Raw genomic sequence first — 27,808 nt, 5'->3', positions numbered from 1 at the left:
TCCTAAAGTCCTTTTAATTTCCTTTCTCAAATCTAATTGTTAAACGTGTGCTATGGCCCTCCTTTCTGGAACGTGTGGGTAGGACACCTGTGACACCGTAACTGTACATCCAACGGAACACAGGGTGTCCCAAGCACTGACTGTACGATCAGCAATGACCAAGTTAACAAGGAAGCCCGCTTGTAAGATTTCTGTCCATACTAACTTTAATGTTCTGGATCAAAATTTCACTCTGAAACGCTTTAAAATTGTTTGTTTGTTTTTTTAAAGTGCTTATACATCAAAGGAAATGCTAATCAAGATATTAGAGACATGAAAATAAAGCCATCATTAGAGGCATCTTCACCTAGGGTAACAGGAGGAAGGCCCTGTTGATACTTTGGGAGCCCTGATATGAAACAGAGGTAAGAGGATTTCTTTCTTTCCTTTGAAGATAAACAGACACTGTGGCAGGCAGAAAAAGGCCCCCAACCCACCCCGGTCCTAATCCCCGAAACCTGTGAATATGCTACCTTACATGGCAAAAGGGATTTTGCAGATGTGATTAAATTAATGATCTGGAGATAGGGAGATTATCCTGGATTATCCAGGTGAGCCCAGTGTAATCACAATGGTGCCTATATGTGAAAGAAGGAGACGGGGGGTCAGGATCGGAGTGGAGCGCCCTGAGAAAGGCCGGACTGGCTGCTGTTGGCTCAGTGCATCTGGAAAGGGCTGCAGGCCAAGGAGCATGGGCAGCTTCCAGACGCTGAAAGGGGCCGGGAAGTGCATTATCCCTAAAATTACTGGAAGGTGCAGCCCTCCAACACTGATTTTAACCTGGTAGAACCATTCTGGACTTTTGTCCTAGAGAACTATAAGATAATAAATTTGTGTGGCATTACACGACCAAATTTGTGGTAAGTTGTTCAGAAGCAATAGGAAATGAATATACCTCACAGAATTAAAGTCTGATTAGGATGGTGAGAAGCATAATCAGTGTTTTGTTTTGTTTTGTATCCTCACTCAAGGACATTTTTTCATTTATCTTCAGATAGAGCAAGAAGGGGAGAGAGAGGAAGAGAGAGAGACACATCAAGTGGTTGCCACCCACACGACCCCAACCTGGGCCGGGGACAAACTGCAACTGAGGTACGTGTCCTTAGCGGGAACCAAACCCGGGACTCTCTGGTCTGCGGGCTCACACTCTAACTGCTGAACCCAACTGGCCAGGGCATAACCAGTGTTTTTAAAGTATTGGTCTTAAAATACTTTTCTTTTGTGTTGACATTTCAAACAGGTAATTTTCCATCAACTCAACTTAATGCTTGCTTATCTATCACATTTACAATTTGGTTTCAAGAATATTAATTCAATAAAGCCTGAAAATTTGTTTTAATGTACAATGTTCTTCAATGAAATGTAACATTTTTGAAAATGTGCCAGGAATTGAGCTAAGGATATTCACAGGTTATCCAGGCTTTACTAATAGGAAACCATGCTTACATGATATTATGTTTTAAAGTGCCTTCATTCTTAGAAATCTAATTCATATTAAGTTTGGCCACTCAGATCTCTTGCTTTGAAAGAAACGAATAATATTATTTCTAATCCTACCACATTTTCCTTAGAAGAGCTTCAAAATGAGCATTCAGTGTATCAAACAGGAAACATAATAACCAGTCTGAATAGCTTTAAAGTCAAACTAAGATTTAATCTCAAACTCTTAAAAAGAGTAAATATGTCAGCTATGTAAGATAAAAAACAAATAAAATATAAAATTTTAATTTAAAAAATGATGTTGTTATGTTTGTCAACACCAGCACAATAAGACAGAAATATAATTTTAACATTTCCACATATATAATTGAAAATATTTTACTAGCCACATTAAAAAAAGTAAACCTAAGTGAAATTAATTTCAATAATGTATTTTACTTAACCTAATATATACAACACATTATCATTTCAAACTGGCATAGATATAAACACGTTATTAGTGAGCTGTTTAACATTCTTCTTGTGTTAAGCCTTTGAAAATCGGTGTGTTTTTCACTCAAAGCACATCTCAATTTAGACTCATTTCAAGGGCCCAACACAGCCACTGTACAGGACAATGCAGGTCTACATGCTTCATACTCTTTTTTTTAATCCTCACCTGAGGATATTTTTCTATTTATCATCAGAGAGAGTGGGAGGGAGAAAGGTAGAGAGGGGTAGATGAAGAGAGGGGGAGACAGACAGAGACAAACATTGATGTGAGAGGGATACATCGACTGGTTGTCTCCCACACGACCCGACCAGGCTGGGAACAAACTGCAACCAAGGTATGTCTCTTGACTGGACTCGAACACGAGATTCACTGGTCCACAGGCCGATGCTTTAACCCTGAGCCAAACCAGCCAGGGCGACATGCTTCACACTCTTACCTAAGGTTCTCAGTTCCCAAAGTCCTTCTGTGTGAACAATTTAAACACACGAGTGTTACATTAGTGATTACCAGCTATCTTTTGGAAACTGAGGAATAATGTGGTTATTAGTTGTGGTTAAAGCTTCTTCCAAGTGTGACAAAATTTTTATCACCTGCCTTGATATCATCAAGGGCATAAAGGAGCCGAATAACTGTCACCTTTTTAGTCTGGCCTCAGACTGCAATAAATAACAAGCAATAGGATGAGCAATGTAAAAGTATTTTTTAATTTGTATAATCTTTGAATTTTTCCATCTCAGAAAAATGAGAAAGAAAATTTACCATGTAACTTTTTAGGGAGAAATCAAAAGCAGACGGTTCTCCTGGGTATGGCCAGAACACAGAAATTAAAAAATAAAGAAAAGAAAAATAAAACTAAAACCCATAAAATGGTAACAAAAGAAAATAAACTAATCCCTTTGGAAACACATGCACTGTTAATTCAGTTTTAAATACAATGAAAAACATTTCACCTCAGCATTATCTGTCAGATTTTACTGAAAATCTTAAGAACTGACAGTGCAATTTCAAAGTCTTTTGATCATAATTTATAAGAAATAAATAATTCCCCTTTTCATGAATTTCAAAGCCAGGGAAATAGGTGAGAAATTAGAGCATATTACTTGTGTCTGAGGAATGGAAATAGAGGTTTTATCTTCCCTAACTACAGCCTAAACGTAAGCCCAACCCAGGCCCAGATCTCCATCACTCCAGAAATCCACCCAAGAAGTAATAACACATCTACTAACAATTTCCTAGAAACCTCAATAATTGTTGTTGTGCTCTATTTTGTCATCCACTTAATAATTCATCAACTTAATAACTGGCATTATCTGAAGAAGTAAAGAGATTCTACACATTCAGCATTTATAATACAAATATGTCCCTTCTAGTGACAACTATACTAAAAGTTATGTTGAAACTTTATGGAAAATAGAAATGTTAGAATATGTGCATTTCTTTACTTAACAAGCTTAATAATTACCACATATTGCTATGGGGCTGGGTGATAATAAACAGGATGGTAGAAAATCTGAATTTCAACAGATGGAATAAACTTTGAAAAGCAACAAGTCCGCAAGCTCTAGAAGTGTCTAGCAGAGAATATGCGGTCTAGAGTACTGGGTGTTGAACTAGGTGACCCTTATCCCTTATGTAGAGTTCTGTTAAAAATTCTATTTGAGAAAAAAAGACTGGAAAGAAATATATGAGAATATTAGTGCATATTCTCTTTAACGAGCTATATGTATGCTTTTTTCTAATTCTCGTTCAACATCATGTTTTCTCTTCATAATCACTTTTAAAAGGGTGCTCTTTAAAAGCTGTTACTCAAAGGATCTATAAGAGTGATGATATAATTTACTGTTCAAACTGGTACTTTAAGGGGAAAAAGGGACATTATTAATAATTATGCTAAGACAACAGGTATAAACTGGGACTATCCTAGATTAACCAGGACACGGCCACTCTATCTATATCTTCTTGTTTATTTTAATAATTTGGCATGACTGGTGAAATCTGGAGAATCAATAAAGCTACACATGTCCACATAATCCTTTTCCAGACTCTGTTTGAGTACATTAGTTCATTTTTTGGCAAGAATACATTTTTCATCATATATCCTAATGAACATTTTCAAAAGGATAGTCTGTCTATATTTGTTTCAGTGAATCACAGAAAATTAAATACAGCTGACTTTATATTCATACAAAGGAGTAGGGAACAAAAAGATTTTTTAAAGTGATATGAAATAATTTAAATATATAGTGTGCATGTTATGCATGTAAGTGATTCATATTCATTCCATAATCTAGGTAAACCAAATCCAGAATATGAAGGTCAAAGAAGAAAAAAGGAAAACAGCACCAAAGGAACAGTTACTTCCTGGAGCTGGGCAATTCCCCTCCGAGGCGGCGCCCCAGGGAGAGTGCTGGCGGCGGGCAGGGGTGGCCATGGCAGCACAGCAGTGCTCACTTACGATTTTAAGTGGGTACATTCTAAACCCGTGGGCTGAAAGTCTCATTATAAAAACTAAGACATGGTAAAGAGTGTTTTGTTTTGGAGCCATTTGATTAAATAATGCTTTACATGTAAATATTACTTATCTCTGAAATAATTTGTGACTAGTTTTTCCATTACTCCTTGAAAAAAATTCAATAAAGCTAATTTCTATATAGAAAACCCTATTAAAGACTGAACAACTCTTAACTAAACAACAGGACCACATAAGTTTCCTTTTCTCAAGTTACTTTCAAGATACGCTGTAATTTAATAATCAACTCCAAACATATCAGAAACGAGAAACTGAACTTAATTTACAAAAAGAAAAGTACTGGTTAATGTATCTTAGGTGGATTCCAGAAGCGGTGTCTAGGTTTGACTCCAAAATAAATCTCTATTAATGAGCCTCAAAACAGTTCCAGGGGAACCCATCCCAGCAAACAGCTTCAGGTAACAGCAGTTAAGAAGGACAAAGATGAGGACAGTTTTTGTACTAGTCCTCGAAGGCAAATTCAAGACAATTCTGAATTCTGGGCTTGCTTTAAAACATGCACCAAATCAGTAAGAGTCTGCCTACCTACCCTTCAGCAGCCCAAAGAAAAAGGGGCAATGAGGACACAGCATGAAGCTGGGAGAAGTAGCAAATGTGTTTAGATTCCCCAAAGAGAAAAGGAAGGCTTGCGTCATTTAAAAATGAAAATTACAGGGGAGAAGCAATTGAATCGGGTAAATTTAAAAATCCTTGAAGTCAATGAAAGAAGCCCTAAGAAAGATCAATTTCCTTTGCTTCAAAGAATTCAATCAAATTATTTTCTTGGTAAGGAACAAGTCCTCAGTGCCTGATGAAATTATATTGGGCTTTTTGGCTGTTAGAGTTTCGTTAAGAATATTTTAAGTGCATACACTTAAAAACCGAAAACATTTAAACTGCTACTTTAGATAAACAGTGTAGTCAATAATCTTCATACATTTATTTTACATTCATGTGCTTCTCATCATTAAACCATTGTTATTTTTTCACCTTGTATCTTAAAAGGTCACAAAAAATAGCAAACTGTGCGACAAATAGAAACCCACTGTGAGGAAATTACAAGCATAAATAGTTTTACTGGTTACAGTTTGAATTGATTTCTCTTTAAAAATACTTACCAAGTAAGTGCTGGAGAAAGTTCTGTATAGGCATAGTAATCTTTTTTGTTTTAACTGAAAACTGGAAGCTTAGAGTATAATTACCTCTTTAACATTAAAAAGCAATTATTATGGTCAGAATTAGACACTTTTAGTGTTGATGCAGTCTATAAAGGAAGGGAATAATGATCAGGAGCATCAGAACATACATACATTTGTATTAGTACAGATGGGGCAGCAGGTGTATGTAACTCTGTAGATATGTGGTAATTCCCAAAGTATGGTGAATTGGGAATAAGAAATTGAAGATGGATAAATACTAAGTTAAATAAAGCAAATAAATACATTTTTCTCGAATTACTCTCTTAGAGATTTAATCATAGCCAAGGGCTAGTTTCAAAGTTCAATAGAGCTGACCAAATGAAAATTAATGAAAAAACTGGTCTTACCTAAAAATACAAGTAGAAGTGCACAGCAAGGTAAATATTTGCAAGCTTGGCCACAGATGACTATGTTTGTGGGGTGTATTAAATTGTCGAGGAGGAAGAACACTTTTAAGTAAAACTTTCCGAAATTCAGTTAATCAAATCTTTTCTCATAATGCCATTGTAATACTTGACCATTCACTCATTCCTAAAATATTGCTGCTTATTTTAGTGTATAAAAATTCTAAATCATACATACTGGGAATCTGATAGTAAATTACTAAGGGAAAATAAGTTTTTTTGTTTTTTGTTTTTTTTTTTAATCCTCACCCGAGGACATTTTTCCATTTTTTTTACAGATAGAGTGGGAGGGAGAGAGAGGAAGAGAGAGAGAGAGAGAGAAACATCGACGTGAAAGGGACACATCGAGTGGCTGCCACCCGCACGACCAACCAGGGCCGGGGACAAACTGCAACCGAGGTACATGCCCTTAGCGGGAACCGAACCCGGGCCTCTCCGGACCGCAGGCGGACGCTCTAACCGCTGAGCCAAACCGGCCAGGGCTGGGAAAATAAGTTTTAATTAAAAATGTCAGGTCTTATATAGAACACATTTAGAAAAGAATACATGTATCAATTTGCACATTGTTCCTTCTTTCATTTTTATTAGAAAAAAATCTCTCATTGTATCTGTGATTAAATTGACTACATTCTGCATCTTGCCTATGTGGGTTTAACTTATTTATTTATTTATTTATTTTATCCTCACCCGAGGACATTTTTCCATTTTTTTTTTTTTTTACAGATAGAGTGGGAGGGAGAGAGAGGAAGAGAGAGAGAGAGAGAGAAACATCGACATGAAAGGGACACATCGAGTGGCTGCCACCCGCACGACCAACCAGGGCCGGGGACAAACTGCAACCGAAGTACGCGCCCTTAGCGGGAACCGTACCCGGGTCTCTCCCGACTGCAGGCCGACGCTCTAACCGCTGAGCCAAACTGGCCAGGGCTATGTGGGTTTAACTTAAAGGAGGAAATCGGTTCATAGTGAAGTCCTGAGTCACTATACTCCCTGTATTTAAGCCTTGTCAAAATTCAATCAAAAGAGAGAGCAAGAGAGCAAGTCAACTGAATAACTGAAATATGAAATTTGTTCTAAGTATGTCATTTCAAAGTTTGATTTTTAAAAGCGGAATTGTTCTGACATTCAGAACAGAATTCTCATAGAGTTTCACTGTCTTCATTCTTCTCTCCTTTCCTGCAATATAAGAAGCTGAGGGCAAACTGAAGTCCGCTGAAGGACTGGTGTCTCCTACACCCTATTTTCCTGACTGCCACACTCTCCCCTCCAACTTCTGCTTCTACCCCATCACTCTCCTGATTTAAGCATCAAGATAAAGTGATAATCTAATCCAAGCTAGATAGCTAGGGATACTTTTTGCAAGCTTGAGAAACAGCTTCAGTTTTCTGATTACTAACTGTTTAAAATAAAACAAAACTAAAAAGAAACCAAGCTGACTTAATGCTGAAATGGAGCTTACCTTAGAGCCACGTTCATTAAAGATTATTTCTACATCTAGGATTTTGCCAAACTGCTGCAGAGACAAAAATAAAAACATTTGTTTATGGTCAGCTTTTCATCCACATACATTACTTATTTCTAAAAAAGAAACAGCTCCCCCTCAACTACCATATTTAACGTCCATGTTTCTATTTGTTGGTAGGTCCCAATACCAGTTACTGAACTGATAGTTTCTCCTTTTCCACTCCTTTTTCAACTCACTCACTCGTGCATTACCCACCTCTGTATGGTGAAAGCTGTCTTCAGAACGTATTCAGAGCTTCCCTATTACATGCCTCTTCACAAGGCAAGAACTAGAGATTTTCCCCACTACATCTCTAATATTTTAAATGTCTGTGTTTTAAGAGGTAAATCCTCTGTAGAAAGATTTGAAGGCTGTTTTGCTTCCTCTTTTTCTTTTCTTTAATTTATGAAAGTAAATCATGTTCTATATTAGAAAATATAGACAATGAAAAGGTAAAGGGGAAGCAGAAAATGAGTATCACCTGCAATCCTGCTCCCTTAGTTCTGGTACCCAGCCTACCAGCTTTTCCTTAAGCGTGTATTGTTAAGGAACTATTTCCACATATTACTTTTATTCTATTTTTTAAAATTTAATATACTATGAAACTCTTTTCAAGTATATATATCTGTGTCATTTCTGTAAGGTTACATGCTATTTTCCAATATACTTAAATATTGATGGACATTATGTATGATCCCATTTGTTTGCCACTTTAATTTTTCTACAGTGAACATCATCATAAATATTTTAAATAGTAGCTTTGTTTTATAATTAGTTAAATATTTTAATATTTGGAAAATTAAAGCTAAAGCCACAAAGCCTAAATAACTCTATTGTTAGGTAGCTAATAACTGACTACAGGGGCATACAGAGCACAGTAAATATCTGAAGATGTGTCTACAGTGACAAAACTACCTGTCTTAATTAATCCTTGGATCAACTGCATTGAGGGGATGTGCAGTAACTCTCCAGGGATCTTTTTAGCTCACACTTCTCTCTCAGAACTAAACTCTTAGAGCTAATTATCTATTTCACTTGGATTTCAAACCAGACTTTGAAAAATGTGCAAAAAATAAAAAGAGCGAAACAGAAATCATGCTTTCTCAGTGGGCTAAAACATTACTTTTTAAAATAAAAGATATGTATTAAGAACCCAAGTTTTTTAGAATAAGACTTCTGGCTTTGCTTCCTATTTCATCATTTAACAGAAAATTAGAAAAGTCACGGAAAGGGGAAAGTGTCTTATTTTAGAAAGGGCATTTTATTTTCTTTCTATACCAAACCTACAAAAATAAGATTTGTATGGTGTTTCAGAGTTTGTTTTATGTCTTCTAATGCACCCTTATAGCATTCATAAGGACTGCTTTCCTTTTCTGGTTAAAAAGACGAGGCTGAAAGATGCTATTTGTTCAGTTTACAGAGCTAATATAATGGAGATGGATCCCTGCTCTTCTCCAATGCAACTACCCTTCTAAGTAATAGGTAGTAACCATGTGGAGGAAGACAGAGCAACTAGGTACCCCTTGCAAGGAAATTTAATTTTTGTGCACTTGGTGCCTTATGGAAAGGGTATAATACATTTCAAGAAATCACTGCTAAGTGGCCTAGGCAGATCTTCAATGAACAACACACTTCTGACAAGAAAATGTACACCATTTTCCAGAGCTCCAGAGATTACAGTTCCATATTATCTCTGATAATTCAGTAGAGAACCTAATAACTCAGACTCCCGGGAAGTTTCTTCTTAAATGTAACCTAAATTCTTTACACTGCCCTGTATATCTTCTGCTGTGCTCTGCTGCAGGGATGGAGACTAGCTGGCACCATTTTCTGTGGATAAGCTCTCTTCAGGTTCTTCGACAATGTAATCAAATCTCAACCCTGGCCTTGCCTTCAGCGTGCAGCACACATCCGGTCATCAGCTATGAGTGACAGAACTTTACTACAGGGTCTTGTCACCATCAAGTGGCCAACCAAGAATTCAGGAAGAGGATTTGCTTTTCTGACAAAGCACCGGCTGTGATACTAATAAAAAAATTTAAAAACCCAATTATCTTTTAGTCCTAAATCAAGTTAAGAGTTTGTTCAAATTAAAACAGGCAAGAACACAATAAGCCCAGAAAAAAATTAAGATGCTCAGCAGTCATTCACTTCCTAGCAACTCAGATCTCTGCTATTACACTTTGTTTTCAAGACTAACTTCAGGAAGAACTAAATAGCTGGAAGAACTTATCAGAGGTAGCAAACTAACCCCCCTACCTGATTTTAGATATTGGTCTTGACACTGTTGAGTTATAAGCAAGGAAATAAAAACAAAGTGCAGGTACTACCTGCTTTCACAATATACTTTTCTTTAATTTGTAACACTTTGAAAAGTAGGAATTGCTACCTTGTCCTGATTTTAGAATTGGAAGTCTCATGTTTAGTAAACAGGTTATAGGAAAAGTTTCTGATGAAATATTGATTTACCCTAGGATCTTTCTCAATCTATTTGTAGTTTTATCCTAAAGTACTAATGACTAATAATACACCTGGTGGTTATATTTTAATTGTAAACCCAAAAAAGGACTTCAGAGACTTACCCCAAACATCTGACGGAGGTCGGGGTCCCGGAAGCGGAAAGGAATATTAGAGACATGCAGCCGTTTAGGGGTAGATTTACTCTCTGAATTTTCACTACTTTGTGTCTGTGACTGCTGGCCGTCTGTTTGTGCTCCCCCTTCTGTCTGCTAAGCAAAGAAATAAACAATGAACAAAAATAAATAAATACAATTACTTTACAAGAATTATATAAAATAAAGTCCTCCCCCCCCAATCATTCTCAAACAGTATGTCTTTAAGCAAAAATTACAATTGTCCTTCTATGAGAAAAAATAAAGATGCTATCTGTGTACAAAATGCCATAGTTTGTAAACAAAATTTCTGTCTTTTGAATATCTATAGTAAATTAGTAAAATGGGAGAAAGAGAAACACGAAGTGACTTGCCCAAGATCACAGGGAGATACATTAGGATAACTGAAGATACAAAAATAGTACCATTACTCTTAGATTCTTAGTAGAGCTTTCTGTTTTTGAGATCTTTCTGTTTTGAAGATGAAGTTAATTGTGATGATCAATGCATTTTTGGTCTATCATTTCAGGAAATAAGGAAATATTTTTATATTTTATTCTATTAGTTCCAGATATGACTACTCGATTACCTAAGTATTACTTATACAGAGGAGACACTTGGTGACAATGGCCACTTTACTTAAAAACTGAAGCTTCTTACTCTGAAAGCAATCTGTAGTCTCTTCCCTAATTCACAAGATCCCAGCTAACTTTAGCACAGACATCAACCTTTTGTAGCCCAGAGCAAAGTTGCGTTGAGAAAATCTATTTGAAAAGGCTTTAAAGGAGCCTGACTAATCCACTACACACATATAAATGATAGATTTGTGTATATCTATAGTGAAAGTGTGTAAGTGAGTGTGAGGGGGCATTTTAACTCATGAACCTCTTTTGCAGCAACCCAGGCCTGCGTTCATCTAATCCCCACCCCCACCCCCCATAAATCCTCAAAAAAGTTGCTATGTTGAGAAACACTTTTGCCAAATATCTAATAGGCGTGATATATTCTAAGCATTCACAAAACTTTTATTTTGAAGTATTCATCTGGCAATTTCAGAACCTTATGTTTTACTGTTCATTATGATGTACATGCCAAACCAGATGTCTTGCTGAGCTAATTAAAACCAACATACTTTTAAAACAGGAGTGGAACCCCCTGTTCTCATCTCAGTAGGATTGAAACTGGGTCCCTAACTGGTTCTTCTGGGTGACACAAAACAACTCCCTTCCCTTTGGCCCAATGTTCAACTAAAGGAAACTATGAATCAGAGATATTTTTCTTACAGATGTTAGTGACTATCATGAAATGAAGTTTGAGACTTTAAAATATAAAGGACAATCAGGAATAAACTCCAAGTGAATACCAGCTTTTCAAGTGTCAATCTGAGTGATGGCAGCTGTTATCTCATTCCATTCAGGCCTTGCAGATGGCTTAAATGTGCAATGATTCATGTGATATAAAAAGAGCAGAAAAGGGAAGAGACATGAAGCAATGTTCTTCGAAAGTATAAGGTTTTCAATTTTCAATCTGGGCACAATGCAGACTAAACAAAACACATTGCATCCAAAGAAGAAACTCACTGAAGTTACTAAAACAGCATCATGAACACCAAAGCAATAAGCATGAGCATTAATTACAACGAATGCTTATCAAGAACCTTCATCTTATCAAGAATCTTACATCTTTCACAGCTGGATCACATAAAAGTTTCTTCAATTAAACTTTAGAAGCACCAGCTCAGGTCTGCAGGATGTCAGTGTATTACTCTAGAAAAGTTAGAAAGATTGATTCCAGCTCCAAACCAGTTTTATATATAATTTATATAGTGGTGGTAAAAGTAGGTTTACAGTTGTTCATATGGAAAACACCACAATAATTAATAAATAATAATACAAGAATAATCTCTGTTCCATGAACACACAACTGTAAACCTACTTTGCCCACCCCATCCGTAGTCCCTGTAATCTGTAATACTGCATGTGAGATAACAGGATCAATGAAAACTAATGACTGCTTCAAAGTACAGTATGTTGCCCAGGCTACTCATTTGTTGATCCTGAGAGTTTTTTATAGCCCTGAAGACACAATTTAAGAAAAGGTTAGAAGCCAAATTGGTTTATTTTCCAGCACTGTAGTGAACATCTACATTTTTTTTTATTCCCCCTTTCAATCTTGGCTGCCATAATCAGACAGACAGAAAGCACGACCCATTTTTTTCTTGCGTCTGCACTGGAACCTAACACATTTTTTAAAAGGTATGACATCATTTCTTTCTTTCTTTTTTTTTTTAAATCCTCACCCAAGGATATTTTTCCATTTATCTTCAGATAGAGTGGGAAGGAGGGAGGGAGAAAGGGGAGAGGGGGAGAGAGAGAGAGAGAGAGAGAGGGAGAGAGGGAAACATTGATGTGAGAGAGACACACTAATTGACTGCCTCTCGCATGACCCTGACCAGGGCTGGGGATCAAACTGCCACCAAGGTACATGCCCTTCACTGGAAATGAACCTGCCATTCTTTGGTCCTCAGGCTGACACTCTAACCGCTGAGCCAAACTGGCCAGGACTCATTTCTTTCTTTTCTTTTTTTTTTTAGAGAGACGAAGTGGGGAGAGAGAAAGAAACATCAATGTAAGAGACAATCATCAAACTACTGCCTTACTTTATGTGCCCTGACCAGGAATTGAACCCGCAACCCTTTAGGTACACAGGATGACACTCCAACAACTGAGCCACCTGGCATGGGCAAAAGCATGAAATCTTTAATTTTAGAAAGATTGGCAAGTGAGAAAAGTAAACTATCGTTTCCAAAATTCTCAACTTTCTGATTTAATATAAATTTTCAGTTGAAGTTTAACATACATAATAGATACAAATGCACAAATCTTAAGCATAATAAGCTGAATGAATATTCACAAAGAAAATACACCCATATAACCATCAAATTAGATCAAGCTGCAGAACTCCAGAAGTACCCTTGGGCTCCACTACAGTCATCAATCCCCTGGCCAAAGGGTCACCACTATCCTGGACTTCTAACTCCATAAATCAGTTTTGCCATTTTTTAACTTGAAAAGGGGGGTAGGGGATCATACTGTATGTACTTTCTGTCTGTCTTCTTTTACACATTATATTTGTATAATACACACATGTATTAATTCATCCATTCTTTTTCCATTTTATGAACATAGAATTTATATGAGCTACTTTCCGTTTTTGGCTAGTAAGTTCTTTGTTACATGAATATTCTTATTACATGTCTTTGTTACCTGAGCAAGTATTTCTGTCGGGTGTACATCTAGGAGTGGATTAAGGGTATGTGTCTAGGAGTACTGGGTTAAGGATATGTGTAAGTTCAGATTTAATAGATACTGTCAGTTTTCCAAAGCAGCTGTACTAACTTCGACTCAATGGTGTAAGAGAGCTGTAGCTGCTCTTAGTATTGCCATTTTCATTTTAATTATTCTGGTGGGAGGTAGTGACATCATATTGTGGCTTTAATATGCTCTTTAAAACTATGATCCTTTTTTTCTTTCCACTTACAGAATGTTGAGAAATGGGAATTTCCTGTGAAATAGCAACTATTTCTTGAGTGCATACTATACAACAGACCCTCATCTAAGCCTTTTAATAACACAGGGCCTCGTTTATCGTGGTTCATCAGTCCCAGACTCTGCCGCGGTCGATGCATTTCCGTGAAGTAGAGTCTTTCTTTATGCAGTTGGCCCTGGCCACCTTGCGCTTCTCAGGGCTTCACTCTGTTGTGGAGTGGCGAGAGGTGACTATAAGTAATATTTAAGTAGTGTTTACTATTTGACAACACTGGCCTACATATTTTAATTTATGTAATTCTTTCAACAACTGTAACAGTTAGGTAGGTACATTTAAAAAACAAAACAAAACTTGAGAACATAGCAGGTACTATTTTTACCCAACTTTTCAGCTGAGGAGTCTGAGGAATAGCAAATTGCCTAAGTAATGGAGCAGGCATTCAGACACAGGCAGTCTGGCTCCAGAGTACATGTACTTAACCAGTATATTATATTGTACTTTATTTTTGTTAATCCTTACCCGAGAATATTTTTCCATTGATCTTTAGATAGAGTGAAAGGAAAGAAAAAAGGGAGGGAGAGAGTGTGAGGGGGTAGTGAGAGAGAGAGAGAGAGACACATACATTGGTTGCCTCCCCCAGGACCCTGAACAGGGCTGGGAATTGAACCTGCAACCCCTTGACGAGGAATTGAACCTGTGACCCTTTGGTCCGTGGGCCGATGCTCTAAACGCTGAGCCAAACTAGCCAGGGCTATAGTACTTTAAATGTATTATTGTTTTTTAAAATTTCTCACAATAATCTAAAAGGAAGGTATTGTTATGATCCCCAACTGACAGAGGCTGAAACTAGTGCACAGAGAGGTTGAGTTACTTGCCCAAGGTCACATATTAAGCGGCAGAGCAGGAATTCAAAACTAGGTAGCCCAGTTTCATGTGCTAACCCACCTCTTTTCTCGCACTGTACCATGCTCTCTTCTCCTGAGAAGGGTGAGCACGTGTGGATCCCACACCCTCACTTCCTCAGGACACTCACCTGAAGTAACGAGACGTCTCCTGGGTGGAGACAGGCATGGGGGCGAGGGACGAGAAGAGCTCTACAGGAGGTGACATGTATCCTGCACCTTGAGGGAAGAGGAGCAGGCTGAGCCACAAAGGGGAGGAAAAGCTAGAGCAAAGAAAACCAGCCAGGCCTGGTGACATTCACAGAGGAAAATGTCAGAGAACTGATCCCCAAAGCAGCTGCAAAGCAGACTTCCATTCTGAGTGGTCACAGGAATAGGAAATACACATTCAATGTAATTACATGACATCATATTTCCCATTTGACATTACTAAATTTAACATTTAACAGGCTAATTATTGAAATAGACAAATTACAGTGAAAAGGAAAAAGTTTTTAGGCTATATATTTGTGTAAAGTGGACAGTTGAACTGTTCTGAGAAAAATCTCAGTCAGTACAGCATTGGTTTCTTTATTTTCTATTGTTAGCTGCTGAGCAGCTTCACTGACTTTATAAACAGCCTCCGAAGGTTCTGGTTTTCCCTTCCGTGGTCCTTTTCTGACCTAATTGAGCCACCGGGCAGGGGATGAAACAGAAGAGGCTGGAGTCTGTGGACTGAGTTCACAGTGAGGCCTGGTGGCGGCAGTGCTGGATGCTATCGGATGACGCACGCCTGCACATCACTCTTCAAACAGTGCGGCCGCCCGCCCCAGAGAGGGCCAGCTATCTGTCACCCTGCAGAGGAGCCCGGGGCTTTTCCCACTGAGCGCACAGCAGATTTTTAAGTTTCAGAACTTCATTCTAGAAATGAGGACTAAAAATACTGTTTGATAAACTCAAACTTTCAAAAATCCTTATAACTGGAAAATGGATGAATTTTTCTGACTCCTCTATGAAACAAAAATATTTTACTATTAATATATATTGTGAATCAATGTTCTGTTATGGACTGAAAGAGAACTCTGGGCAATACAAGGTAAAGTATCACTTTCCAAGTCTCTATCCTAAAACTTCATACATAATCTGAGATACAAAGGAATCTCTCTCTTTTTTTTTTTTTTTTATCCTCACCGGAGGATATTTTTCCATTTTTTGTACAGATAGAGAGGGAGGGAGAGAAAGGAAGGGAGAGAGAGAGAGAAACATCGAAGTGAAGGGACACATCGAGTGGCTGCCACCCGCACGACCAACCAGGGCCGGGGACAAACTGCAACCGAGGTACGTGCCCTTAGCGGGAACCGAACCCGGGTCTCTCCAGACCGCAGGCCGACGCTCTAACCGCTGAGCCAAACCGACCAGGGCCAAAGGAATCTCTTAATTCAGGAATAATATTTTTATTTACAAAGTATCCATTTTCTTCAATATTTAAGTTTCCTCTGTTTTCTGGGATGTTGTTATTTCTTATTTTCACCTCTGTAAGGCTAAAGGGAAGAGGAAATTCAATTTAGCACAGTAAATTTCTTGAAAGTCTGATTCATGTCTGAAACATCTATTAAAATAACCCATTTTAATGAGAGTTTGACGGGGTATAGAAATCTAAGATAAAAAAATTCCTTTAGAACTTTGAAGGCAACTTTCACCTGTTGTCCAGCTCCCAGTGTTGCTGTTGAGAAATCCAAAAGCATCATGATTCCTGTCTTCTTGTATGTGACTTCCCCCCATTCTCTCTGGTGTACAGACTACCTAAATATATGCAGTGTTCTAAAATCCCACACTAACTGATGTGCCTTAATGAGGGTTTATTTCATTTTGATCTATTTTGCTGGGAATTCTGTGGTCTCCTAAGTTGGAAATTAATGTCCTTCAGTCCAGGGAAGTATTCTTGCATTATGTCGCTGATGATTCCCACCCTACATGTTTGTCTTTCTGGAAACTATATTATTAGACATTGGATATTCTGGACTGGTCCTCTAATTTCCTTACCTCTTTCTTGTATTTTTCCATCTCTGTGCCTTTCGACTCTATTTTCTGGGATATCTCTACCTAAAAACTTTAGGGCCAAACGTGTATCAGAATTCAGAATATTTAGGATTTTGGAAGGTAATAATAGTATATAATCTATAATGTAAAACCATAAATAAGACGTGGGGCAGTGATAGCTCTTTAGCAAAATGTACGCTATGCAGGTTGTGAGTTTTGTAGCAGAATGTACGATTATATATGGGTTGTGAGTTTTGTAAACTTACTGAAATCATTTAATTTTCAGAACTTTTGCCTTTTAGAATTGTAGATAAGCGACTGTAGACCACTAGTTGGATTCCATTTCTTTTGGATGGTGGTTGGTTTTTAGTCAAGGTTTAAGTGAATCCTCCTCATAGGATGAATTAGAAATTTTCACAGTGTTACATAGTTAGTCACATACAGTAGAAGGGACATGATTCTGAAAACAGCAAAATTCAAGACTAAATTTACCAAAGGATAGAAGATATTTCTGTTACCTGCTAAGAGTAGAGCTGACATGTGAATTGCCATACGATTCATATAGCTTTGAAATAAGGCAATTATTAACAAAGTTTTCATTGAGGAAGATTCATATTGGTTCTGTTAAATGGAACCAGACTGGGCCCAAAATGGAGTCACTCATGCTTAGCTCCATGTCAACAAACCTAACTGAATTTCTATGCTTGGCTCTCTCAGAAAAGGAAGGCCTACATCAACCAACTAGCACTTGCTGGCGTAGCACAAGGTACCTGACCCAGCTCCAAGATTTCCCTTTGCTCCATATAAGGGAAGTAACCCTGCTTTAACCAATCAGCAAATGCCCGCTATAACTCCCTTGTACCTGCTCCTTGATGCCTAGAAAATCTCTTGCTTTGTACAGCTCTTCAGAGCTCCTTTCTATCTGCTAGATTGGATGCTACCCAATTCATGAATCACTGAATAAAGTCAGTAAGATCTGTATAATTTTCTTAGTCAACTTCCATTTTTTAACAGTTTAAAATTTGCACAAAAATGAAATTTCATTAATTTTTCTGTATCACAACATTTCAGTTCTGAACAATTCAGATTTATGTAAAATAAGATTGTGATGTATTGTATACTCAACAAAAGCTGAAATAGCTTTAAGCACATCTAAAGGATGTGCGTGTGCATGTGTGCGCTTCAAAAATCACAGAGCAGTATTTCCTACAGGGTAGAGTAGCAGTTCTTCGGATGTTAACTGGCATTTTATAGAAAATGAGTTTCATGGTCAAGTAAATTTGGGAAATACTAGACGAAACAAAATTAATAGGTATGTTGTGAATTTTGAAGAGGGAAAACTTACCTTTCTCACCAAACATGCATTACATCATAGTTCGTTCATTCATTCATTCATTCATTTTTATAGAGCAGGGTATAAAATCCACTTTGAAAAATATTGCTGTTATCAGAATGGCTCTTAGGGCACTAACTCTCAAAGGTGTGAAGAAAGAAAATGGTAAAAGAGAAAATTAATATAATTGGATGGCCTGTTAATTTGTATCATTTTATACAGCAAGAGCTGCCTATAATATTTTCTTTGAAATAAAATAACTATATACTAATAGTGTCATAGCTAATATTTACTGAATATCTACTATATGCCAGGCATTACATACTACGTATTTACTATTTATTTTCTCATTTAATCTTAAAAACAACCTTATGAAGTAGAAACTATTATCACCATTTTTACAGATGAGAAAAATGAGCCTTGGAGTTATAATTCTCACATCTGGCAAATGGAAGAAGCTGGGGGGCTAAACCCAACACAATCTGATTTCCAACATTCAGGCTCTCTGAGCACACATTATATAATAATTATTAAAGCAGCTCCCCCAACCCCCAATTCAGTTTTTCCTGATAATATTTTAGAAAGTGGTTTAGGGTACTTTTCCTTGTCATTTTACAGTGCTTGAAAAATAAAAGAAACTACAATCCATGTTGATTCACCAATTTTTTAGCATTTAAAGCAGTTTTAGGAATATTTATAATAGAGTATCTGATAGTTAAAACCTGGTGGAATTAGACCATATCAGCTCCTTCTTAAAAAGTAAAAATGCCCTAACATAATAAAATATTTTTTAAAGTAAAATTTTGCCCCATATGCTTATTTACTGAAAATAAGGGTATTTCACAGTACAAAATTAACAAACTAATAAAAACACCTGTGATATATTGAATATAAAATTATTTTATCTAGTGCTACCATCAAATCATTTTGGGGACATAGAAAGTTGAATTTAAATCTATACAGAGCAATTCCCTATTGAGGAAAATTACTCTTAGATACAGTTATTCTAAAGAGAAATTCCTAAGCATTTCTTCTGTGTATGTGAATATTGCTATGACAGTCAAGTTCTGAGAATCGAGTCCTGTTTGGGCATTTAAATGTCAGCTGTTTTTGTTTTTGTTTTTTTTCCAATAAACTAGTAACTAAATTTTCTTCAGAAAACGTCTAGTTCCAGCCTTTTAGTGGGTCAAAGTGCTATGAAAAAGAGTGACAAAAGGCATCATTTGTATACGTAATATCATATACTGATTATTACTATCCTATTGTGAAATAAAAACCAATATTACACTGTTAAACAAAAATCGCAGCAAGCCACTTACTTTTCTTAATCAAGAGTACGAATTATATAAAAACTATGAAACATACAGAGAAGATCACCTCAAATTTTAACAAATTTATACTTAATGGAATTATTCTTTAATATTTTAATGTACCTTTTAATTTTCCAATGAAGGCAATCGGTATGTTCTAGCTGGAGTTCTTAGGTTTCAAGTTGAAGAGTAAATGAAAGCTAAGGAGTTAAGACCTACAGATGCCTTTTACTTTTTATTATTTGCATGGGGGAGCTGGAAAAAACCTGATTCCCAGCTCTGTTATGAGCTGACCTCTGCTCAGGAGAAGGAATGTGTAAGATGATTTCTAAAGTCCATTTTAATTTTAAAATTCAGTGATTCTAACCAGAGTTTACTGACTTCAAAAGATGGTACAAAATACTCGTGGAAAATGTACATCGTGATAGACAGGACAAGGAAAACCATGCCCTCACATCAACCATCAGTGCTGCTTCATCCTCACCCCAATACAAAGAGCAGTAAGGGTCAGTGGAGCCTAGTACTGCTATCCCTAGCACTTTTCAGTCCTAGTTTCTTTTGGTGCGGGTAAGTAACTGAACACAAGCAAAGAAGCAGCAGCTATAATCATGACATTAACACTGTTCTGAAAGGGTGCCCTGAATTTCACATGAACCAAAGGGCAAGCTTCTTTATTCAGAAATATCCATGCCTGGCTCTGAGTGTGATTTTCTGTAGCAACTCTTGTGTGTTCAGATCAGGCTACAGTTTCCTCACAGATCCAGCTTTGAAACTACCAACCTGCTTATAGGCATCAAAACTCCAGAGCTGGAGGATACAAGTGATTATTTTTAAGGGTAAGTTGATAACAAGTGTAGACAGTTTGTGTAGGCTCAACATCCTCTACCTTTCATTACTTTGGGGGAAAATGAGGGCCTCCCTTGGAAAAGCAGATGGTGGGTGAATGAATTTCCTTGTCACTCCAGGCCTCTAACTCTAGCCTGAAGGAGAACATGCTGATGATAATCCCTAGGTTGCAGGCTGAAGGTAATATGGCCCAATGATAATAACATGATAGAAAGATTTGGGCTCCATTTTTTCCCATTATATTCCAGAAGTCCTCATCTGGACAAACGGACAGTAATAAGACGAGGAAAACGGCTCATGCCTTCAAGACATGTATAACCTAATAAGTAGGCAGAATAAGTGCAGTACAAATATAAACCTCACAGCTAAAGATTATTCACCAAAGCTTGTTTACTTCAAATACTTTGGTTATTCATACCTGCTGGCATTTGGCAACACATCTAAACATATAGAAACTGATGTCCTTTCTTCTCCGCAGGCAGGCTCAGGGATAATCAAGCCTCTGCAGACGCAGATGGGAGACCCCGGTGGGAGACCCCTAACTGCTCTCCTTTGCTAATACACAGGATGAGACCAACTGACTGTCAAAACAAGCTCTCATCTTAAAAGCACAATATTAAAATCAATTTCTAAAATACATTTTAGAGATGAAATTCCAGATTTCATTGCTTATTTCTCATTTTGTATAAGAAGTCCTTTCTTTTGTTCTCCCCATTAATAAGATGGGACTACCCAACATAAACAAGATCAGTATATTAAAATACAGCAGTAGCTCACAATTAATAAAAAGCACACATCAGCCCTGGCCGGTTTGGCTCAGCGGTTGGAGCGTCGGCCTGCCGTCCTGAGAGACCCGGGTTCGGTGTCCGCTAAGGGCGTGTACCTCAGTTGCAGTTTGTCCCCGGCCCTGGTCGGTTGTGCGGGTGGCAGCCACTCGATGTGTTCCTTTCGCATCAATGTTTCTCTCTCTCTCTGTTCCTCTCTCTCCCTCCCACTCTACCTGAACAAAAAATGGAAAAATGTCCTCGGGTGAGAATAAAAAAAAAAAAAAAGCACACATCAGTGACATCAGGACAACTGATTTAAAAACATGGTTAAAGGCAATTATCTTAAAAAACTATTTAAACACGTAATTTCCAAAGCATTTATAATTTATTCTCACTACAATCCTGTAAGTTAAGCATTATTAATTTCATTTGACAGATGAGGAAACTGAAACTTGGGAGGTAAAATGATTTATTCAAGACACAGTTATTGCATAAGGATCACACAATCTTTGACTTTGATCTTATTTTATTCATCCAATCAGCTGTCGAATCCTGTCTATTCTACCTTCATAATTTCTCTTTAATTCATTTCTTTTCTGCATAATCACCGCAACCCACTAGTTCAGAACCTCATTATCAACCCCAAATCTAAGACTCTTTCCTAACCACTCTCCTGGCTTCTGTACTCATCTTGTATATGCAACAGTTTAATCTTCTGAAAGTAAAATTCTGCTCACTTCTCCTTCCTTGCTCAAAACATTTAATAAAGTCATTTCTCAGTCAGGTATTCAAATACTCTTCCCCATTTGTACTCCAGCGACCCTCCTCCCAGCTTATTTCACATTCGTATGCACCAACATCCAAAGCTTTAGCCAAATGGAAACCTACTTATTCATTCAAATTTTGCTTTGAGAAATGACCTTCCCTTCTTCCCACCACCATCTATGCACGTTCAAATTCTAAACACTGTCAATACAAGGCCCAGATCAATGCCATCTCCACCAAGAAGCCCCTACTTCTCTCTTCTCAGACCTCCCCGGCACAGCTGCATCTTCTTCCATTTTCCCCAAGAAATATTTACTGAGTTAACTATTAAGGGCCAGGCACCGTGAAAAATCAGAGAATGAGGAGATGAACATAAAGAACTTTTTCTTTAAAAGCTTACAGTTTATTTAAGGAGACAAAAGTACAAAATAATCACACCTTACAAATACCACAAAAAGCGGTCAGCCTAGGACTCCACTTGCGCCTCAGGGAAGGGAGCACAGATGCTCAGCAGCGCTGGCCCTCGGGCTGCAGGGAAAAGAGGCCCAGCGCCCCAGAGCCGGCCAGAGGACTGGTGCAGAGCTGCACTGCCGTCCGCTGGGGCTGGCGTGGGCGCGGGGGCTGGAGAGGAAGGCATGGGCTTAGAATTCCCAGCTGGGAACACCCTAACGTACCACAAAGGGCTATTTTATGAACCACAACAAATTACTGTTTGTGGAGGCAATTTTTAAACTAAAAAGTATTACACAAATTTAAGGTATCATTTATTTATAAATAACAATGCCTCCTATCTACCTTTTGAATCTAATTGGCCATAGGAATCACCAGACCCATTTTAAGAAACATATAATTAGACAGTAAAAGTTTAACGGCAAATCTACAATGTTGTCAAATATGGATTTTATGACACACCACTCTACTGCTCAGTCTCTCCCCTATACACACATATCCCCCAAGAACACACACATACACAACTTCCAAATGCAAATGGCTTAAGAGCAGCGAACTGACACCCACATTTAAAATGAACACTTAAACATATAAGAAGTATCTTCAACAGAGTTCCCTAATAATTTACCATTTCATTGTTAGCAACTTTCCAAATTATAAAACCTGAACTATCTGTTTGCAGACACAACTCGAAGGGGACTTTCCATTTTCTCCTCAGCACCAATAAATTCACAATCTAAACATTAGAGTGTCACATGGATTCCTAACATTTTAATATTTCTTCAGGAACTCAAATTGGTCAATGTAATGCCAGACTGTATAGCAAATAGTTGTCTTCACTGTGCAGATTTATATTAAGGAACAGAGCTCGCCCTTAACACTGTCATTTAGAAACATACAACCTAGGAGCCTGAAACGATGGCAAATGGTGGCCACTGGGAAAAAGAGAAGTGGGCAGTGGCAAGGAGGTACGTGAATAATTGTAAACTACCATGAAATGGTTCAGGGAAGGGGCTTCTGGCTATGATGGCACGAACAGGTCAGTGAAGCTCTCCTCAAAATAGCACAACAGTAAGAAAGCGGGACAACAGTCATTTCAGGGTTCTGGAAGCAATCAAAGGCAAATAATGACCTGAGAAATTCCTTGAAAAATTGCTAGAGCTTAGAGTAAGACCAGCAGGAGTCTATAAACTTACTGCCTGGGCTATTCTAACCCACTTAAACTCCAACTCCAATCCCTCAGCAATGATGGGGAGAATTTGGTTTTATTCGCATAGGGTTGGGGCCATGAAACCAGTAGACTCAACCTGGAGCATCTAGAGGAGGGAGACAGTGGAAAACCCACAGCTCTGTCAGCTACAAGGAGCAAACTTAGTAGAAACCTAACGGGAAATACAGTTTGTCCTAGCTTGAGTTTGTGGTCTAACTGAGATGAGTGAGTGGTGGACCAGACAGAAATCTAAAGGGGAAACCATAGAAATGAGACAATCACAGAAGAGCTAGGTACTCGCTTCTCACTTTCCTCACTGACCATGAATCTACATGGATGAAGGGGAGAGTCAAAAGGGCTCAAGAGAAAGAAAAAATCTAAGGCCAACTTGAGAACTGGCTGAATCCCGAACGTGCTCCCCAACCCACAAACACGGTGAAAGCTTTACAAGCGCGAGATGCTCACACACAGCCTCTACTCAGATGACTGCTGGACCACTGAGCTATGGAGACACAGGGGTGACTTCTAGCCAAGCTTAAAAGTAAAAATGAGAACGAAAATCACTAAGCAGAAACATTAGTGGCTGCATACCAAAGAGTAACTTAAGTCCAGACAAATTACTTAAGTCCATTCCACAGTTTAAGTCCAGGCAAATTACTTAAAACACATACATACAAATCTTATATGGCTTAATGGCTGAATAAAGCTTTTCTGATAATCTGATAGAGGAAAGGCAAAAGACTCTAAAACCTACAGAGAGATCTTTCTATATAGAGTATAAAACGTTTTACCTTTGGATATATACTACATAATCCCACAAACAATATGATTTCCTGTAGGATAATATATATGTGATACATACCTACTGTTAATTTAAGACATTTCTTTTCCTTTAGCAAGTTAGTAGTAAGAAGTGAAGTCAGAGATTGGGGCCAGGGATTAGTAAACAGTTTGAATTTTATTCTGAATATCTTGGGGAACCATTAGAGTTACGTAGAAAAATACCATTATTTGCATTAAAAAAAAGACTCATCTTGGCTGCTATGTGAATGGCAGCAGCAATACAGGAAACAAGTGATGAGGTCTGAAATACAGTAGTGATGATGATGATAAATACCTTGCATGAATTAAACGCTTCCAAATCTCCTAACAGCCACTTGTAGGTACTACTGTCTTCATTTTACAGATGAGCAAGCCAAGGTAGAAAGAGATCAAATAATTGCCCCAAGGTCATACTGCTAAGTCAGGGTCATATTAGGACCCAAACCCAAGAAATCTGGCAGAAGAGCTGAGCTCTTAGTCATGTACACTATGCAGATGTTTTCTTAAGATAAAGAGAAGAAGCTGAAGTAAGAAAATATTTTAATGTTGTGGTTGCCAAGACATGCTAATGGATAAGATGCAGAGATGAAGGAAATAAAGAAATAAAAAATGACTTCCCGGGTTTTGCATGAGCAACCAGAAAAATTTAGTAGTACAATTATATATAGAGAGGATGTAAAATTAGAGGAAAGGGGATCCTAGGATCCAGGCCTAAAATACTGCAACACTTAAAAGTTGAACAGAGAAAGAGGAACCAGCAAAAGAGACTGAGAAAGAACTCCCAATGCTTAGGAGGAAAACAGGGGGTGTCACAAAAGCCAATAGATGGAGTATTTCAAGGAGGAGAGGGAAAGCAGTGTGTAGAATGCAGCTGAATGACTGTGCACGAGAACAGAGAAGGAATAGTGAGATTTTGCAGAATGAAAGTTACTGGTGAAGTCGAAAAAAGCAGCATCCCCCTAAGTCTAACTCACCAGCGCACTTACCTTGTTAAACTGTCTGTTCCACCTCCAGACTGGAAGCTCCTGGGCAGGGCTGTGAGTCTGAGTGCTAAATCCTTAACCATGCTTGGAGTACAATTGAAAGGACATAAATGCTATGTAGTGTAATGTAAATGCTACATTAATTCAAAGGGTTTCTGGTATGAGGATTAAGGTGAGGATTTCAAAGACAACATGCACCCTTGCATTTTCCACCTCATAATTCACATACCGTAAGAGATCCATTTTGTGTGCTGGGTGAGTTGCTACTCTGCTCTCCGTGGGCTTGCGTGCTTCCATAGAGTGTCAGGTTGTGTTCACTTGTCTGGCCGGCATAGTCCTGAGTGTGTGGCACTCCATATTCTGTGGGAATTCCGTTCTGTGGAGGAGGTGGAAACGGGATGGTAGTAAAAGGCTGAACCATTGCGTCAGGAGTTGTTGTTGGCTCCTGGTTACCCTATAAGAAATAGAGAGAAAATAAGGAAAGAAGTGACTTTAACTTCTCATTACATAATTATTATTATTTTTGTTAATCCTCACCTGAGGAGATATATATATATCTTCAGACAGAGTAGGAGGGAGAAACATCGACTGGTTGCCTCCCGCACGCACGACCCCAATGGGGCCCAGGGACAAACTGCAACCAAGGTACGTGCCCTTAGCGGGAACCGAACCCGGGTCTCTCTGGACCGCTGGCCGATGCTCTAAGCGCTGAGCCAAACCGGCCAGGGTACCTGAGGATATTTTTCCATTGATTTTTAGACAGAGTTGGGGGGGGGGGGGGAGAGCGAGACATCTATGTGAAAGAAACACATCGACTGGTTGCCTCCAGCACCTGGGATCAAACCTGCAACCCAGGTACATGCCCTCGACTGGGAATCAAACCCAAGCCCCTTCAGTCCTCGGGCTGACTCTCTAACTGCTGATCCAAACCAGCCAGGGCCATTACATAATTGTTTTTAAGGTTAGTATACAAATTTCTCCGAAGACTCCCTCACTGCTCAGGTAAAATAAAACACTGTTTAGGATTGGGGAAAATATTCACACACACGTATGCAGACACACAAACATATACCCAACTTGGGTCAATTTGTGGTTATTAAACAGGTCCATCTCCATATTCAAGTTGACTAGCTACCAAAGGGTCAAAAATTTTCCTTCAAGTTTTAAAAAATGCCAGGAAATCCCTCACACAAAGTAAGGTGCAGCCGGCCCGCGTTTCCCGCGGGGAAGCAGTGCAGGCTCGGCCGCGCGAGTGAATTTCCGGAGTGGGGTTGTTGATTTCAGAGTCGTCCCTGCCCTGTGGCTTCGCCTGCCTTCACAGCCTCACTCTGCCGCAGGTTGTCCAACACTGTGCTTGAATACTGTATTTCGGGTTTCCCCATACTGTGCTTGAATACTGTATTTTGAAAAACCGCCATAGAGTGAAGCCGCAGAAGTCGACAAGCGAAATGGCGAGGGACGACTGTGTAAGAGTTGAAATTAGCCCTGGCTGGTGTGGCTCAGTTGCTTGCGTGTTGTCCCATAACAGCAACTGAAAGGTCGCTGGTTTGATTCCTGGTCAGGGCACGAGCCCGGGTTGCGGCTCGATCCCTGGTGGGGTGTGCGGGAGGCAGCAGGCTGATGTTGCACTCTCACGTCCACAGTTCTCTCCTTCTCCCTTCCTCTCTCTCAAAATCAATAAATCATTCTTTAAAAAAAAGTTGAAATTAGTTTGGGCCATTAGTATTTTCTTTAGGGCATTCTATTGCTTTAGTGATTCTTAGGGGAAAACAAAAATTATTAAATTACAATTCATAGCAATAGGTAGAATGACATAAATTAAATTCTCAAAACCAGATAACAGAGACCTCTCGATTTTAAGAGCATAGAAGAGAAAGTATATTATTAAAAAAATTAATCTTTGGATTTCAAGATACAGATTTATTTATGTCTTGGTTACTAAGTTAACATAATAATAATAATAATAACTTTCCATAAATTAGAATACACAAAAATTCCCCAGACAGAAAAAAACTTTAGTTTTCTATAATTACCGCCAGCACTATCAAGTTAACAATATAGTAAGACTCCTCTCCACATGCTATCTATTCCCACACGTTTGCTTGGGATTCAGTGTGATATTTGAAATAACAATAAAGAATATGCAGTAACTATAGGAAATTATTAGAAGCCATTTTGGTTCCACAGTCGTTCTCTTACTTCTGTTTTTTTAAGTTAACATACAAAAGATGAGTTTACATCTTGTGTAATAGATTTGGCAAAGCCCTCCCTTCTAAACAATTCACCCCTTGACCTCCCATTTTATTCCACAAAAAGTAAAGCCATTATTTTACCAAAGATACACAAGTCTGCAGTCTTGAGACATTGTCCTTCTGGAAGTTGTTGGCAGAGATGGCTTCAAAATGTTATTTAGCACTTTGATAAATGTCCTCCCAACCCCATATTTTAGACATCAAATCATTAGGAATTAAAGAAAATCTGGGTTTATGTCACTTGGCTTCCTCCTAGTCATGAGCATCACTTCCTTCAAACAAGGAAGTAATGCTTTCTTTCTCTCTTAGCCCCAATTATCCTTCTCCCCACTCAATTCAAGAAGGGATTCTCTACCCACTGAGAGCTGCAGGAAACTGAACTTTCAGCAGCATTTTCTAA

At 38.3% G+C, this 27,808-nt stretch overlaps 1 protein-coding gene across 11 annotated transcripts in view; it reads right to left on the bottom strand.

The window, feature by feature from the left end:
* Positions 1-27,808, bottom strand: part of RBFOX2 (RNA binding fox-1 homolog 2) — a 292,073-nt gene that overhangs the window by 26,274 nt on the left and 237,991 nt on the right. For 6 of the 11 annotated variants that reach the window (XM_036252096.1, XM_036252093.1, XM_036252092.1 and 3 more), the window contains 3 exons: positions 25,386-25,610; positions 10,171-10,317; positions 7,544-7,597 (listed from right to left, as the gene is read on the bottom strand). In XM_036252096.1, the coding sequence (XP_036107989.1) occupies positions 7,544-7,597; positions 10,171-10,317; positions 25,386-25,610 (426 nt within the window). The remainder of the gene's footprint in view (positions 1-7,543; positions 7,598-10,170; positions 10,318-25,385; positions 25,611-27,808) is intronic. The other 5 variants (XM_036252101.1, XM_036252095.1, XM_036252094.1 and 2 more) reach the window with 1 other exon arrangement.

Source organism: Molossus molossus, unplaced genomic scaffold, assembly GCF_014108415.1.
Source record: "Molossus molossus isolate mMolMol1 unplaced genomic scaffold, mMolMol1.p scaffold_m16_p_10, whole genome shotgun sequence".
Classification (NCBI taxonomy): Eukaryota; Metazoa; Chordata; class Mammalia; order Chiroptera; family Molossidae; genus Molossus; species Molossus molossus.
Note: the sequence above shows the minus strand (reverse complement) of the source record. Positions and strands in the feature narration are given on the sequence as shown.